The sequence below is a fragment of the Pristiophorus japonicus genome, chromosome 14 (assembly GCF_044704955.1).
Source record: "Pristiophorus japonicus isolate sPriJap1 chromosome 14, sPriJap1.hap1, whole genome shotgun sequence".
In the NCBI taxonomy this organism is placed as follows: Eukaryota; Metazoa; Chordata; class Chondrichthyes; family Pristiophoridae; genus Pristiophorus; species Pristiophorus japonicus.
Window position 1 is genome coordinate 104,508,343 of NC_091990.1, and position 16,841 is coordinate 104,525,183.

Consider the following 16,841-nt stretch of genomic DNA (forward strand, 5'->3'; position numbering starts at 1 on the left):
ATTTAAGGTGATTGGCAGAAAAACCAATGGCGACATAAGGAAAACTTCACTGAGGTACAGATCCACAGACATTGTCTCTCACTATGGTACGGGTTTCACACACACTGACTCTCACTGGGATATAGTTCCACACACACTGACTCTCACTGGAGTACGGGTTCCACACACACTGACTCTCACTGGAGTACGGGTTCCACAAACACTGACTCTCACTGGGGCACAGTTCCACACACACTGACTCTCACTGAGGTACAGTTCCACACACACTGACTCTCACTGGGGTACAGTTCTACAGATACTGACTCTCACTGGGGTACAGTTCCACACACACTGACTCTCCCCGGGGTACGGTTCCACAGATACTGACTCTCACTGGGATATAGTTCCACACACACTGACACTCACTGGGGCACAGTTCCACACACACACTCTCACTGGGGTACAGTTCTACAGATACTGACTCTCACTGGGGTACAGTTCCACAGATACTGACTCTCACTGGGGTACAGTTCCACACACACTGACATTCACTGGGGTACGGGTTCCACACACACTGACTCTCACTGGGGTACAGTTCCACAGATACTGACTCTCAATTTTGTGTTGTTTTAAACAGGAATTGTGACTCTGGATGAATTACTACAGACTGAAAATCTTCGTAACATTGACAGTGAGCAGCTGAAATACATTCTGAATTACTTGCATCGGATTGGGTTAATTGTGTGGTACCAGGAAGTGAAGACTCTGGAAGATATTGTATTCCTGAAGCCATCGTTTCTGATCACCTTGTTTAAGGTGAGTGTGGGTTTGGGTGGGATCACTTCCTGTATTCATTATTCATAAAATCATAGAATGATACAGCAGAGCATGAGGCCATTCGGCCCATCGTGATACAGCACATCAGGGGGCCATTCGGCCCATCGTGATACAGCACATCAGGGGGCCATTCAGCTGATCGTGCCTGTGCCAGCTCTTTGGAAGAGCGATCCAATTAGTCCCATGCACAGTTTTTCCCCAGAGTTCTACAAACCTTTCCTCTTCAACTACAAGTCAAATTGCCTTTCGAAAGTTCCTTTCGGTAGTGCAGTTCAACGTGTAAAGAAATTTCTCCTCATTTCACCCTCTAGTTATTTTGCTAATTATTTTAAATCTAAGTCCTCTGGTTACCGACCCAGTTGCCAGAGGAAATGGTTTCTCGCTCCTCTCTAAACTCCTCATAATTTTGAATACCTTGACCCCCCCTTTGACCTTCTCCGCTCCAAGGAGAACAATCCCTGCTTCCCCAGTCTAGTCCCATATCCAAAGTCCCTCCCGGTAGCATTCTAGTAAATCTCTTCTGCATCCTCTCCAAGGCTTTGACACCCTCCTAAAGTGTAGTGCCCAGAATTGGAAACAGTGGGCTCGACTTTCCATTATTTTTGTATGCATACCGCCCACTTAACGTCCATTTTAATGCTGAAATGAGGTATAAAGCCCATATCGCCACAAAATGGAAACTAACGACCATTTCTCAGTCACTTATCGCCGAACGTTACTTTCGGCATGAACTTAACGGCGATAAAAAATAATACCGCCCGCCCACCTTTTTTGGGTGGAAAGATCAGAATGGGCGAAACCAACGGCCATAATATCGGCCAGCATTACTTTCGGCATGTAATTAACGCCGGGATGTAATAATACCGCCCGCTACTTTATTTTGTCGTAAAGATCACATTTGCCGAAACGAACACCCAGAAAATCGCCCATCCTTACTTTCGGCATCTCGCCGACAATATCACACGCCGAAAAAACGCTGTGAAAACGTTGCTCTCACCTGAACTAATTACAGCGGTATGGACACCATTTTCTAAATCGCAGTTCGCATCATTTAAACTTCGGGGGAGTTTGGATGTACTCTGGAGTTCTTTTAAGGTGATGTGAACATCTGACCAAACATCTTCTCATACTGTGGACGATTGGAATTTACTTTAGGGGCTAGAACCTCCACTTTTGTGCTTATCGCCCAAAAATGGGTGTTATTCCCGGCGTGGGCGGTTAAAAAGGGTTTTCAGATCGCCGGCATCACGCCCATTCTCAAAACACCTCGTTTACATTTTTGAAAATGGACATTACCGCGAGCAATATCAAATGGGCGGTAGTGTTAAATTTTTCTGACCTTCTGCCGTAAAGTGTGGCCGTCCTTAGCAACGGCATGGCAACGCTTGATTCCCACTATTCAGGAGGTCAAGGGTCACCATGACATGCGCAGAAGAGGAGACAGAGAGAGAGGGAGCTCAGTGGGACTGAAGGCGTGGCTGGGTGTGGTGTTGCTGCTTTGGGAGGAAGGAGGGAGACTTTAGAGCTTCACAGCAAGTAGGCAACCAAAAAGTAGCTGTTACCAGCCACATATTTGACCGAATTTGCCCTATAATGGAGGGAGAGGCAGAGGCTGGAGACCGATGTTGGAGAGAGCAGTGAGGTAGGAGAGGAGCACATTGGAGGCCGCAAAAAAGCGACGAGGTTCTCGGACGAGGCAAATGCCTCCCTGCTGCAGGAGGTCGAGTTACGCTTGACACAGGGAAGGCGTGGGAAGCCCACCCCAAAGGCCTACCAGAGGATATGCACCGAGATAGCAGAGGTGGTCTCGTCAGCGATCAATGAGGTGCATGAGGGCAACCAATGCCGCAAAAGATGGAACGACCTTGTGGGATCCGTAAGAGTAAGTATTACATTGATTTACATGTACTTATATATTTATATAATTTGATTTGTAACAGTCATGAGTGACTATCAGCAGATGTGAGGTCTTTCACTTTTACTGGGAATGTTTTACTCAAAGCCTGCGGTCACGGTGTACATCTTTAGGTAAAGAATGATAATAATCATCATAATCATGATTACATTTGTCGGTTATGTGTTGTATCAGTGTCTGTGACAGTACCTAGCAATGATATCACGCAATGATCTCATGCCATGTCGTCCTGTCACCTTTTACAGAAGAAGCTATCGACGATGAGGTCCGTGCAGAGGCGAACGGGTGGGGGGGGGGCCACCAGTCCCCAGCGATATCACTGAGATGGAGGAGCAAGTGCTAGCACTCGTGGGGAAACATCCCCGGACAGCCACAGACGCATCTGCAGACCCTGAAGTGATGACACTTGAGTAAAGCTTACACCATTGCGTAATGTAAATCAATAGATGCCACACCAACTCATATCTGACCAATCATATATGATAGATGATTTCTAAAAATGTCATAGAAATAATGCTGGCCTAATGAAAATCACTGCAATGCACAATGTGTTGGAGGTCATGAAATGTGATGTCTGTGATGATTTTGAGAGTGGGTAGTGCTTTTGTCGTGCACATGCTGTGTGTAGCGCTGGACTCACCTTGTCACCCTAGCACCCCCTTCTCCTCTAATAATCTCATTTCTGTCTTGCAGCTCAGCCAGAATTGCGACCCCAGGCAAGTCCACAGGGGCCAGAAGATGGGGCGTGGGGCAGGAGTCGGCGAACGATCCTACTACATCTGGTGCTGAGGAGCTCCGATTGTCGCCCGTCATTCCGCTGGGTCTGTTCTCGATGGATGAGAGCGCGGACTTCGAAGAACCTGTATCGCCACGCTCCAGAACCCATTCGACCCCAAGGCCATCTATTGGTTCTCCGATCATTCCCGCCTCCATTCTGGAGGTGCCGGCCCCAAGCACCTCGCCACAGAGCACCCCATTTGTCCCCAGGATGGCGCCGACCCCGCAGAGACCTCGTGGACGCGGCAGGTCTGTTCCACGAGCGCGACATGACAGCGGAGAAATGGTTCAGTTGTTCAGGCGGACTGTAGACATTGGTGACCAGCTCAACGAAGCTTTGGGGGGCATATCCCGACACCTGGCCACCATGTCCGAATACATTCCATGCATGGCGGAGTCCCTGGATGCGATGGCCAGGAACACTGCTGCCACAGCCCTCCCAGTAGTCCCAGAGCGTGGCACTCCGCCAATGAGGCACCGCCTGAGGAGCTCCTCGGCCAGGCGCCGTGGAGCGAGGAGGGGAAGGGGTAGAGGTGGGGAGAAGAAAGAGGGGAAAAGGAAAGTGAGGTGCATGTGCGCAGGTGACGTCTGTGTTATATCTCCATCTGGATGTATGCAATTTGTGGCAATGTTTGGGGGCTGCTTTGCCGTTGTATTCTGTGTTGCTGGACATGTTGAACATGTGATTTATGTCAATGGTGGAAAAAGCGGGATGTGGGCGGGAGGTGTTATTGGCTGTGTTACTTATGATTTCAGACCAATGTTGGTATTAAACTTTTGTTGCGCATTGTCTCAGATAGCTGGACCGTTACACACTGGTGATTCCTTGTCGTAAAAGGGTTAAATGCAACTTAACATCAATCAACGTAAACTTTAACTGGCACCAAGGTGATGGGCACCATTGAAGTCTGAGCTGTACACACACAGCAGTGTGTCAGCGTTGTCATCACATCAGCACTCTTTCAGGCAAATCTTTCCGATATCAGCTCCTCATGTAAGAGTGGGATTTAACAAATGCCAGTCACACCGCTGGCGTCCGTCCCGGTTAGTTCCACTTTTTGTGGGCGTTTGTTTGAGCGGGCGATATATGTACGAGGTGGTAAAATTGACGGTGGGCGATCTCCATGGCCGCTAGTTTGAGAAAATATGTTCTTTACAACAAAAAACAGTTGGCGGGCGTTATTATTGAATCTCGGCGTTAAGTCCGTGAGGAAAGTAACGCTGGGTGATAATATGGGTGTTGAAATCGCCCATTCTGCTAATTCCGCCCCAAAAAAGGTGGTTAGATTGTAATATTTTTTCTCGGCATTAAGGACATGGGGAAAGTAACGCTCGGCGATAAGTCTCCTTAAAAAAAAAACCCGTCAGTTTCCATTTTGTGCCAAAATGGGCGCTATCGGGGCGTTATGTCATTTCAGCGGTTAAGTGGGCGTTAAGCAGGCAATAAAAGTGGAGGTTCTAGCCTTAGGTGTCTTAGTGGGGGCATTTATTGTTTGTGGACAATCGGTGTAATACTGATAATGGAATGGGGCCTGTCATTTCTCAGCCTGTCTTGATGACCACGCACATGCTGCAGACTAGAGATGGCAGATGATATATTCAACAGCATTATGTGCCCAATCAAAGACGTGCCAGACTGATGAGGAGGACCAGACGTTACAACCCCCGCACTTACAGGGAGAAGCGGTCTTACCTCAAATTGTCCGATAACATTATCATCATCATCATAGGCAGTCCCTCGAATCGAGGATGACTTGCTTCCACGTCAAAAAGTTCGCAATGATGGACCTAAAATTCCAAGTCCGAACTAAATCTTGAAGGGTGGAAGATGCCTGTGTGTGGATTTTTTTAACGTGTGGTGACTGTTGCACACCAGCCATCACACGGGCTTGACAAAGCTAGGTCTTGGTCCAGTAGCAAGGATTAACCAAGATGACTGGAGCCCAGCTCTGCTGCACAGAGCTAGTGCACACACATATCGAAGTGTGGGCGGGCTCGTGCTGCCCTGGGCCCGCGCCTCTCCTGGGCCCCGATCACATCCCTCTACAATCTCTCGCCACACCTTCGCCCCAACCTCGCCACTTGTGCAATACCTGCCGAGTGCTCCAATCACTGACCTGGATCTTGATGACGTCACTCTTCACTGCCATTGCTCTCCTGTTCCAGCACGTGCTGCTCCCTGGAGTGGTATGCTGCCACACTGCTCCTTCCGCTCCCCGGCCTGCTCCGATGGTGCTCGCAGGCCGGAGGCCGCTCAGACTGCTGGGCTAGGCCGCCACGCTGCTCCTTCCGCTCCTCGGCCTGCTCCGATGGTGCTCACAGGCCGGGGGCCACTCAGACACCTGCCTTAGGAGACTTCGCTTCCACAAGGAGGTTATCATTGAGATATGCCATGAGAACATATTTTCTCAAACTAGCGGCCATGGAGATCGCCCACCGTCAATTTTACCATCTCGCACATATATCGCCTGCTCAAACAAACGCCCACAAAAAGTGGAACTAACCGGGACGGACGCCAGCGGTGTGACTGGCATTTGTTAAATCCCACTCTTACATGAGGAGCTGATATCGGAAAGATTTGCCTGAAAGAGCGCTGATGTGATGACAACGCTGACACACTGCTGTGTGTGTACAGCTCAGACATCATTGGTGCCCATCACCTTGGTGCCAGTTAAAGTTTACGTTGATTGATGTTAAGTTGCATTTAACCCTTTTACGACAAGGAATCACCAGTGTGTAACGGTCCAGCTATTTGAGACAATGCGCAACAAAAGTTTAATACCAACATTGGTCTGAAATCATAAGTAACACAGCCAATAACACCTCCCGCCCACATCCCGCTTTTTCCACCATTGACATAAATCACATGTCATATGTCATCAGGGGAGATCTACAGCCTACCAGCACCATCTGGACCGCACTGTCCGTCGAGGTCAAGATCACCGCGACACTTTCCTTCTACGCATCGGGTTCCTTTCAGGCCTCAGCTGGCGACATTTGCGGTATATCTCAGCATGTCACACGTTGCTGCATTAGACAGGTCATTGAAGCCCTTTATGCAGGATGGACTTTATCAGCTTCCCTATGACCAGGGAGGCCCAGACTGAGAGGGCTTTATGATTCTACCGATTTGCTAACTTCCCCAAGGTGCAGAGAGCAATTGACTGTATGCACATTGCGATGCCAGCACCTTTTCAGGATGCAGAGGTTTTTAGGAAGCGCAAGGGATTCCACTCCCTGAATGTACAACTCGTTGTCGACCACCAGCAAATAATTATGGTAGCGAATGCTAAATTTCTGGGCAGCATCCATGATGCTCACATCCTGCATGAGAGGACTGTATCTGACATGTTTACCAGTCAGCCACAAGGTCAATGCTTGGTGACAAAGGATATGGCCTCGCCACCTGGCTAACACCCACACTGAAGCCGAGAAGCGATACAGCGAGAGCCACAGAGCAACTCGCAATATCGTCGAGAAAACCATTGGAGTGCTTAAGGAGCACTTTAGATGCCTGGACCACTCAGGAGGCGAGCTCCAATATCACCCTGAGCAGGTAGCTCAATTCATGGTGGTGTGCTGCATGCTGCACAACTTGGCTATCAGGAGGGGACAAGAATTGCCAGAAGGGACTGCTGGTCCACCTCAGGAGAAAGAGAAGAGGAGAACGAGGAGGTGGACACTGACCTCGGGGCAGACAATCAGGCTGACGCTGAAACCATGCCCCCTCTAGACCACAGGAAAGGGCTCGTGGTGGCTACATTGTTGCAAGACTCTTACATCAGCAGCTTATAAATGAGCGCTTTGCTTGAAAGAACATTGTTATTTACAAAGCTGCAACACTGTTGGGTGTGCAGGTCATACATTAGTGCATCACCTTGGTGACAGTTAAAGTTCAAGTTGATTCAAGTTAAGTGTAATTATACCCTTTCACGTTAAGGAATCACCAGTGTGTAACAGTGCAGCTATCTGAGACAATGCGCAACAAGGTTATGTTAAATAAAAAACATGTAATCCGACCATTTATGTGAAATCATAATTATAACTAAAAACACCCCACCCCACAACAAATTTATCAGCAGCACAGAACACAAATGCAAACCAGCAAGGTAGCCCCCTCACCCCTTCCCCCGATCCTCCCATCAAAATAGCACCAACAACATAAAAATATGCCCAGGACTACACCTGTGGCCATGCACCTCACTTTCCTTCCTCCCTCCATGCTTCTCCTCCCCACCTCTACCCCTTCCCCTCCTGACTCAAAGCCGCTTGGCCGAGGAGCTCTTCAGGCGCTGCTTCATTGGGGGGGGCGGGGGATGACGGCAGAACCGCTACTTGGATGGATACGGGAGAGGACGGTCCCGAGGTGGGAATGTGCTCCAAGCCAGAAGCAAGATGTTCCTCCTGGCTGTCACGTGTCATTGGCAATTGGGGTGCGGCACCTTGTGGAGTGCAGTGCCGAGCTCCGGCTCCACTGGGAGGCCTCTGCCACCAGTGTTCCTGGCTATCAGCTCCAGTGCCTCCGCCATCCACAGCACGTACTCCGTCATGGTGGTGGACATGCTGGCCAGCTGGAGGGATATGCCCCCCATTGTCTGTTGGATCTGCTGACCAATGTCAACACTCCTCCTGGACAAGTGTACCATATCCCCACTCAGATCTGCCACTCGGAGCAGACCTGCCGCATCAAACCAACCTCTGCTTGGTCAGCGCCCTCCTGGAGACACCTGGGTGCCCTGTGGCAAGGTGCTTGGGTCCGGTACCTCCATGGTGGATGTGGGAATGGCTGCAGGAGCACTGGATGTTATCGGTGTCGAATGGATTATGGAAGTCGGCACTCTCATCCGTTGAGAAGGGACCCAGCAGATCCACGGGTGAGAATCGGGGCTCCTCAGCACCAGATGGCGGAGAGTCCGGCGAGTCTGTCCCCGCGCCCCCCCCCAACCTTCTGGGCTCGGTGGTCTTGGATGGGGCCACGCTGCTGGCTGAGCTGCAAAACATAAATGAGGTTATTAGAGGAGAAGGGGATGCTAAGGTCACATGGTGAGTCCAGCGCTACACACAGCATATGCACGACAAAAGCAATACCGCTATCCAGATCATCAGAGACATCAGATTTCATGACTATCACCAAATTCTGTATTGAAATGATTCTCATGAGGACATCATTATTTAGAGAAGAATTTTATGATTCATCTATTATATAATATTGGTCGGATATGAGTGGGTGTGGCATCTATTGACTTTACACCACGCAATGGTGTGTACTTTACTCACGTGGCACCACATCAGATTCTGCTGCTGCTTGCGTGGCTGACCGGGGGTGGCTCCCCACTAGTGCCGGCTCCCCACTAGTGCCAGCACCCGCTCCTCAATGTCGGTGAGGTCGCTGATGACTGGTGGCCCACCACCCGTTCACTTCTGCTCGGCCCTATTCCTCGAAAGCTTCTTCTGTAAAAGGTAACAACAGCATGACATGGCATGAGATCATTGCGTGAGATCATTGCGAGGTACTGTCAGAGTCTGATACAACACATAACTGACAAAATGTAATCATGATTATAATGAAAATGATCATTCTTTACCTAAAGACGTACACAGTGACTGCAGGCTTTGAGTACAACCTTCCCAGTATAAGTGCAAGACATCACATCTGATTTAATCACTCATTACACTTACAATTCCAATTACATAAATATATAAGTACATGTAAATAAATGTAATACTTACTCTGGCGAATCCGACAAGGTCATTGCAGCGCTTGCGGCACTGGTTGCCCTCACGCACCTCGTTGGTCACCGACGAGACCACCTCGGCTATGTCGGCCCATATTCTCTGGTAGGCCTTTGGGGTGGGCTTCCCACGCCCTCCCTGGGTCAATTGACCCCAGCATGTCTCGACCTCCTGCATGAGGGAGGCATTTGCCTCATCCGAGAACCTCCTCGCTCTTTCTCGTCCTCCCAATTGTTCCTTTCCCAGCTCACTGCTTTCGCCAGCGTCAGTCTCCACAGTGTGCTGTGTCACCTCCTCCATCCCTTCCATGTTAAATATTATTTTTTCCACAAAAACTCGATGCCAACTACCTTCTTTGTGCTTAGTAGGCTTTTTGCTACTGCTGAATCTCCCTCCTGCCTCCCACAACAGCCAATCAATCACACACCACACCCACACACGCTTTCAGTCCCTCTCTGCTCCCTCTCTCTCTATCTCCTCTTATGTACATGTAATAATGACCCCTGACCTCCTGAAACACGGGAAACTAGCGTTGCCATGCTGGTGCTATGGTCGGTGATACTTTACGGCAGAAGGTCAAAATAATTTAACGCTAACGCCCATTTCAGATCGCTCGCGGTAATGTCCATTTTCAAAAATGGAAATTTAGGGTTTTGAAAATGGGCAATAATCCAGCGAGCTCAAAACCCATTTTTACCGCCCATGCTGGAAATAACGCCCATTTTTGGGTGATCTGCACAAAGGTGGAAAGTCTAGCCCAATATACCAGTTGAAGCCTAACCAGAGATTTGTAAAAGTTTAGCATAACTTCCTTGTTGTTGTATTCAGTGCCCCCATTTACAAAGTCAAGGATCCCCTACACTTTCTGAACCACCTTATCAACTTGTCTTTCAAAGATTTGTGACTATGCACCCAGAGTTCCCTCTGCTCTTGAACCCACTCAAAATAATATAATTTCGATTATCTTGCCTCGTTATGTTGTTCCCCCCCAAAGTGCGTCGCTTCACACACATTAAATTGCAAGTGCCCTGTGACTGCCCATTTTACCAGTCTCTCTCGATGTCCTCCTGCAGTCTGTTAATATCCTCATCACTATTTGCTGCCAAGTTTTGTATCATCCGCAAACGTTGAAATTGCACTCCCGATACCCACATCCAGGTCATTTATATATAACAAGGTAAGCAATGGTCCTAATACCCACCCCTGGGGGACCCCACTGCACACTCCTCTCCTGTCAGAAAAACATCCATTCACCATTACTCTCTGCCTCCTGTCCTTTAGCCAACTTCGTACCCAAGTTACCAGCGTCCGTTTAATCCCATGTGTTTCTACTTTCTGATTAAGTCTGTTGTGTGGCACGTTATCAAACGCCTTTTCAAAGTCCATATATACAGCATCTACTGCACTACTGTCATCAACCCTCTCTGTTAATTCATCAAAGAACTCAATCGGGTTAGTCAGATACAATTCGCCTTCAACAAATCCCTGCTGGCTGTCCCTCATTAACCCACGCTTCTCCAAGTGAGAATTAATTTTATCCGTGGCAGCGGTGCCGAGCAGTTTTCCCACCACCAACGTTAGGCTGATTGGCCTGTGGTTACCAGCTTTATCCCTCTCCCACTTTGTGTACGGGGGTGGAACATTTGCAACCCTCCAGTCCTTTGACACCACTCCAATATCCAAGGAGGATTGAAAAATTGTGGTCAGAGCTTCTCTATCTCCACCCTAGCTTTGCTCAGCAACCTGGAATACAACCCCTCTGACCCAGGTGACTTGTTAACTTTGAGTGATGCCAACCTATTTAGCATCTCCTTTCTATCTACTTGTATCCTATCCAATATCTCTACTCCCCCCTCCTCTACTGCAACATTCACTTCATCCTCTTCTTTTGTGAAGACGGGTGCAAAGTCCTCCCTCAGTGCCTCAGTCGTGCCCTTTGCCTCCACAAGAAGATTCCCTTTTTTGTCCCGACACTTCGAAAGTACTTCATTGGCTGTGAAGCACTTTAGGATGCCCTGAGGTTGTAAAGGATGCTATAGAAATGCAAGTCTGTCTTTTTATGCCATTTGTTTGATGTGCTTCCCTTGTTGAAGTATTGTAAATATGTGAAATCATGTGAATGATAATAATGGGCACAGAGGGAAATGCTTCGATACACACGCCACTGAGGAATGAGAGAGAGCCACGTTCTGTCAGCGGGATTCTGTTCCAATCCAAGTTCTTTGTTGTTTCAGATGATTGTACGCCATGACCTGTTGGAGCAGTTGAAGAGTATCCCGCCCAGAATACTGAGGAAGGAATCGGCCATCAAACCAGACCAGGATAAGTGGAATTTGGACCTTCAGAACAAAGGCACTCTGCATCATAAAGCCATACTGATACTGGTCAAGCACCAGTTGGGGCAAAGTGGTGAGAAAGACCTGCAAGATATCCCAGAGGACATCATTGGAGATGAGGAAGAGAAAGGCAAACTATTCCAAATATTGGAACATTTTGATATATGTCTTTCTTCCAAACCTCAGGCCTTGAATCCAGAAGCATGTGAGTTCAACCCAGGCTCCCGTTGGCCACAATTGGACCACACGCCAGCTCTCACCTATCTATTCCCAAGTTACTTGATGGATGCCAAGGAAGTATCAGCAAACTGGAAAGAAGACAGTGAGGAGGATCTTCACATCCGCGCTTTCTTCTTGCCTGAAATCCCAGAGGGATTCTTCCTCAGGTCTTGCATTTCTCCTTTTTTGATCTGGTCCGATTTGTTTTCCGTCCTTGGGTAAGGTGCAAATGGGCACTGGGGTAGGGGGTCGATGGGGAGCAACTTAGATAATGAGGTTAGGGTGACTGAGTAATGGAGAGGAGTAGGCCACATGGCTCATGTTGTCACCATGACATCTCTGTCACCAACTAACTTAATTTTTCAGAAGTTGCTGTGCCTTTTCAGCATTTGCAGATTTGCTTCTTACCTAGATTACATTAAATCAGTTTTCAAATCAATTTCCTTTTTAAGATATTTGGATTTTTTAATATATGGAGCAGCCTTGCAGCCGTATTTGCAAACAAGCATGTTAAATTCTGGTTGCAGCAATGGTGCAGAAAGCAGTTGGCGTGCGTTGGTGAGAAGCCTGTTGCTAATTCCATTCTCTGTCTTTCACAGGGTTATCATTAAGTTATGTAACTTCATTTACTCTCACTGGGTGGGGAAGGAGCGCTGCCTGGTGGCAGTCAATGGGCGCAAGCTGCTGCTGAAGGAACACAATGAAGAAGCCAACAGCTACATCGAGTTCCGCTGCAAGGGAAATGGATCAGACAGGGATGGTAGGTCCACTCACCTCCTTCACATCCTTGGCCCCCCCCTCTCTCAATCAACACAGCTGATAGGATTATCCCTTGTAATAAACTGCCGGGCCTGGGAGCTACCATATGCCGATCCTGCCTCCAACTGCTAAATGTGGTCATCAAATTTCTCACCCGCGCTTTTAGAGGCAGTGCTACACCGGTCATTTCAAACAGGTCAATGCATCGATTAAAATCACAAAAAATGGAAATTCACACCAACCCTTGTTGTACTTGTTATGTATGCAACCCGAGGTAACCTGTATCATACCGCCACCAGAGGGCATACCTGTTGGAGTCCCAAGTGATCTCAGCATCACTTGGGAGCACTGTATATAAGCAGGCCTCCCATGCTGTATGAGCATTCTGGAGTTTGAATAAAGGAGCTAAGGTCACACTTACTCATGTCTACAGTACTCAGTTACATTACTTTATTATGATCATAAAAGTAATGGTAGATGAACCCTTGTACTCATAGTTAAACTCTTGTTGCACTGATTGTTAAATCATTGTACTGGTAGTTAACCACTTGTACTGATAGTTAAACACTTGTTGTACTGGTAGTTAAATCTTTGTGCGGGTAGTTAAACCTTTGCACTGGTAGTTAAACCCTTGTACTGGTAGCTAAACCCTTTTTGTACTGTTAGATAACCCTTCGATGGGTAGTTAAAACTTTATGCTGGTAGTTGAACCCATGTTGTACTGGAAGTTAAATCCGTGTACCAGTGGTTAAACATTTGCACTGGTAGTTAAACCCTTGTACAGGCAGATGAATTTATGTTGTGCAGGTAGGCGAACCATGTAGTACAGGTGGATGAACCTTTGTTGTACAGGTAGATGAACCTTTATGTAAAGTAGATGACTCCTTGTTGTACAGGTAGATGAACCCTTGTTGTACAGGTAGATGAACCCTTGTTGTACAGGCAGATGAACCTTTATTGTACAGATAGATGAATCCTTGTTGCACAGATAGATGAACCCATGTTGTACAGGTAGATGAACCCATGTTGTACAGGTAGAGGAACCCTTGTTCAGGCAGATGAACCCATTTTGTACAGGTAGATGAAATTTTGTTGTACAGGTAGATGAACCCCTTTTGTACAGGGAGATGAACATTTGTTGTACAGGTAGATGAACCCCTGTTGTACAGGGAGATGAATCTTTGTTGTACAGGTAGGAGAACCCATGTTGTACAGGTAGTGAGCCCTTGTTGCACAGGTAGATGAAACCCTGTTGCACAGGTGGATGAACTCTTGTTGTACAGGTAGATGAACCCATGTTGTACAGGGAGATGAACCTTTGTTGTTCAGGTAGGTGAACCATTATTGCACAGGTGGATGAACACTTGTTGTACAGGTAGATGAACCCATGTTGTACAGGTAGATGAACCCATGTTGTACAGGTAGATGAACCCATATTGTGCAGGTAGATGAACCCATATTGTGCAGGTAGATGAACCTTTGTTATACAGGTCGATGAACCCCTGTTGTACAGGTCGATGAACCCCTGTTGTACAGGTCGTTGAACCCCTGTTGTACAGGTCGATGGACCCCTGTTGTATAGGTAGATGGACCCCTGCTGTACAGTTAGATGAACCCATGTTGTACAGGTAGATGAACCCTCGTTGTACAGGTAGATGAACCCTCGTTGTACAGGTAGATGAACCCATGTTGTACAGGTAGATGAACCCATGTTGTACAGGTAGATGAATCAATGTTGTACAGGTAGATGTACCCATTTTGTACAAGTAGATGAAACTTTGTTGTACAGTTAGATGAACCCCTGTTGCACAGGGAGATGAACCCCTGTTGCACAGGGAGATGAACCCCTGTTGCACAGGGAGATGAACCCCTGTTGCACAGGGAGATGAACCTTTGTTGCACAGGGAGATGAACCTTTGTTGCACAGGGAGATGAACCTTTGTTGCACAGGGAGATGAACCTTTGTTGCACAGGGAGATGAACCTTTGTTGCACAGGGAGATGAACCTTTGTTGCACAGGGAGATGAACCTTTGTTGCACAGGTAGATGAACCTGTGTTGTACAGGTAGATGTACCCATTTTGTACAGGTAGATGAAACTTTGTTGTACAGGTAGATGAACCCTTGTACAGTTAGATGAACCTATGTTGTACAGGTCGATGAACCCCTGTTGTAAAGGAAGAGGAACCCTTGTACAGGTAGATGAACCTTTGTTGTACAGGTAGATGAACCCTTGTACAGGTAGCTAAACCCTTTTTGTACTGTTAGATAACCCTTCGATGGGTAGTTAAAACTTTCTGCTGGTAGTTGAACCCATGTTGTACTGGAAGTTAAATCCGTGTACCAGTGGTTAAACATTTGCACTGGTAGTTAAGCCCTTGTACAAGCAGATGAATCCATGTTGTGATGGTAGATGAAGCATGTAGTTCAGGTACATGTACCCTTGTTGTACAGGTAGATGAACCCTTGTTGTACAGGTAGATGAACCCTTGTTGTACAGGTAGATGAATCCTTGCTCTACAGGTAGATGAACCTTTGTACAGGTAGCTAAACCCTGTTTGTACTGTTAGCTAACCCTTCGATGGATAGTTAACACTTTCTGCTGTAGTTGAACCCATGTTGTACTGGAAGTTAAATCCATGTACCAGTGGTTAAACATTTGCACTGGTAGTTAAACCCTTGTACAGGCAGATGAATCCATGTTGTGCAGGTAGATGAACCCTTGTTGTACAGGTAGATGAACCCATGTTGTACAGGTAGATGGACCCATGTTGTACAGGTAGATGGACCCATGTTGTACAGGTAGATGGACCCATGTTGTACAGGTAGATGGACCCATGTTGTACAGGTAGAAGAACCCACGTTGTACAGGTAGACGAACGTTGTTGTACAGGTAGATGAATCTATGTTGTACAGGTAGAGGAACCCTTGTTCAGGCAGATGAACCCATTTTGTACAGGTAGATGGACCCATGTATTACAGGTAGAAGAACCCACGTTGTACAGGTAGACGAACGTTGTTGTACAGGTAGATGAACCTATGTTGTACAGGTAGAGGAACCCTTGTTCAGGCAGATGAACCCATTTTGTACAGGTAGATGAAATCTTGTTGTACAGGTAGATGAAATCTTGTTGTACAGGTAGATGAACCCTTGTTGTACAGGAAGATAAACCCATGTTGTACAGGTAGATGAACCCTTGTACAGGTAGATTAACCCATGTTGTACAGGTAGATGAACCCTTGTTGCACAGGTCGATGAACCCATGTTGTACAGGTCGATGAACCCTTGTTTTTACAGGTAGATGACATTTGCTGTACAGGTAGATGTACCCAAGTTGAACAGGTAGATGAACCCATGTTTTACAGATTGATGAACCTTTGTTGTACAGGTAGACGAACCCATGTTGTACAGCTAGATGAACCCTTGTTGTCCAGGTAGATAAACCCATGTTTTACAGATTGATGAACCTTTGTTGTCCAGGTAGATGAACCCTTGTTGTCTAGGTAGATAAACCCATGTTTTACAGATTGATGAACCTTTGTTGTACAGGTAGATGAACCCTTGTTGTACAAGTAGATGAACCTTTGTTGGACAGGTAGGTGAAGCTTTGTTGTACAGGTAGATGAACCCTTGTTATACAGGTAGATGACCCTTTGTTGTACAGGTAGATGACCCTTTGTTTTACAGGTAGATGAACCCTTGTTGTACAGGTAGATGAACCCTTGTTGTCCAGCTAGATGAACCCATGTTGTACAGGTAGATGAACCCTTGTTGTACAGGTAGATTAACCCTTGTTGTACAGATAGATGAACCTTTGTTTTACAGGTAGATGAACCCTTGTTGTACAGGTGGATGAACCCTTGTTGTCCAGCTAGATGAACCCATGTTGTACAGGTAGATGAACCCTTGTTGTACAGGTAGATTAACCCTTGTTGTACAGATAGATGAACCTTTGTTGTACAGATAGATAAACCCCTGTTGTGTAGGTAGATGAACCCATGTTGTACAGATAGGTGAGCCCATGTTGTACAGGTAGATTAACCATTGTTCTACAGGTAGTTGAACCCATGTTATGCAGGTTGATGAACCCCTGTTGTACAGGTAGATGAACCCATGTTGTACAGGTAGATGGACCATTGTTCTACAGGTAGATGAATCCTTGCTGTACAGATAGTTGAACACATGTTGTACAGGTAGTTGAACCCATGTTGTACAGGTAGATGAACCCTTGTTGTACAGGTAGATGAACCGATGTTGTGCAGTTTGATGAACCCCTGTTGTCCAGA

General features: G+C 47.1%; 2 protein-coding genes across 2 annotated transcripts in view; both read left to right on the forward strand.

The window, feature by feature from the left end:
- Positions 1 to 16,841, forward strand: part of LOC139279628 (cadherin-related family member 5-like) — a 184,900-nt gene that overhangs the window by 94,849 nt on the left and 73,210 nt on the right. The window lies entirely within an intron of this gene.
- Positions 1 to 16,841, forward strand: part of LOC139280284 (malignant fibrous histiocytoma-amplified sequence 1 homolog) — a 71,922-nt gene that overhangs the window by 34,687 nt on the left and 20,394 nt on the right. The window contains exons 5-7 of the mRNA XM_070899961.1: positions 617 to 795; positions 11,476 to 11,963; positions 12,396 to 12,556. Of these exons, the coding sequence (XP_070756062.1) occupies positions 617 to 795; positions 11,476 to 11,963; positions 12,396 to 12,556 (828 nt within the window). The remainder of the gene's footprint in view (positions 1 to 616; positions 796 to 11,475; positions 11,964 to 12,395; positions 12,557 to 16,841) is intronic.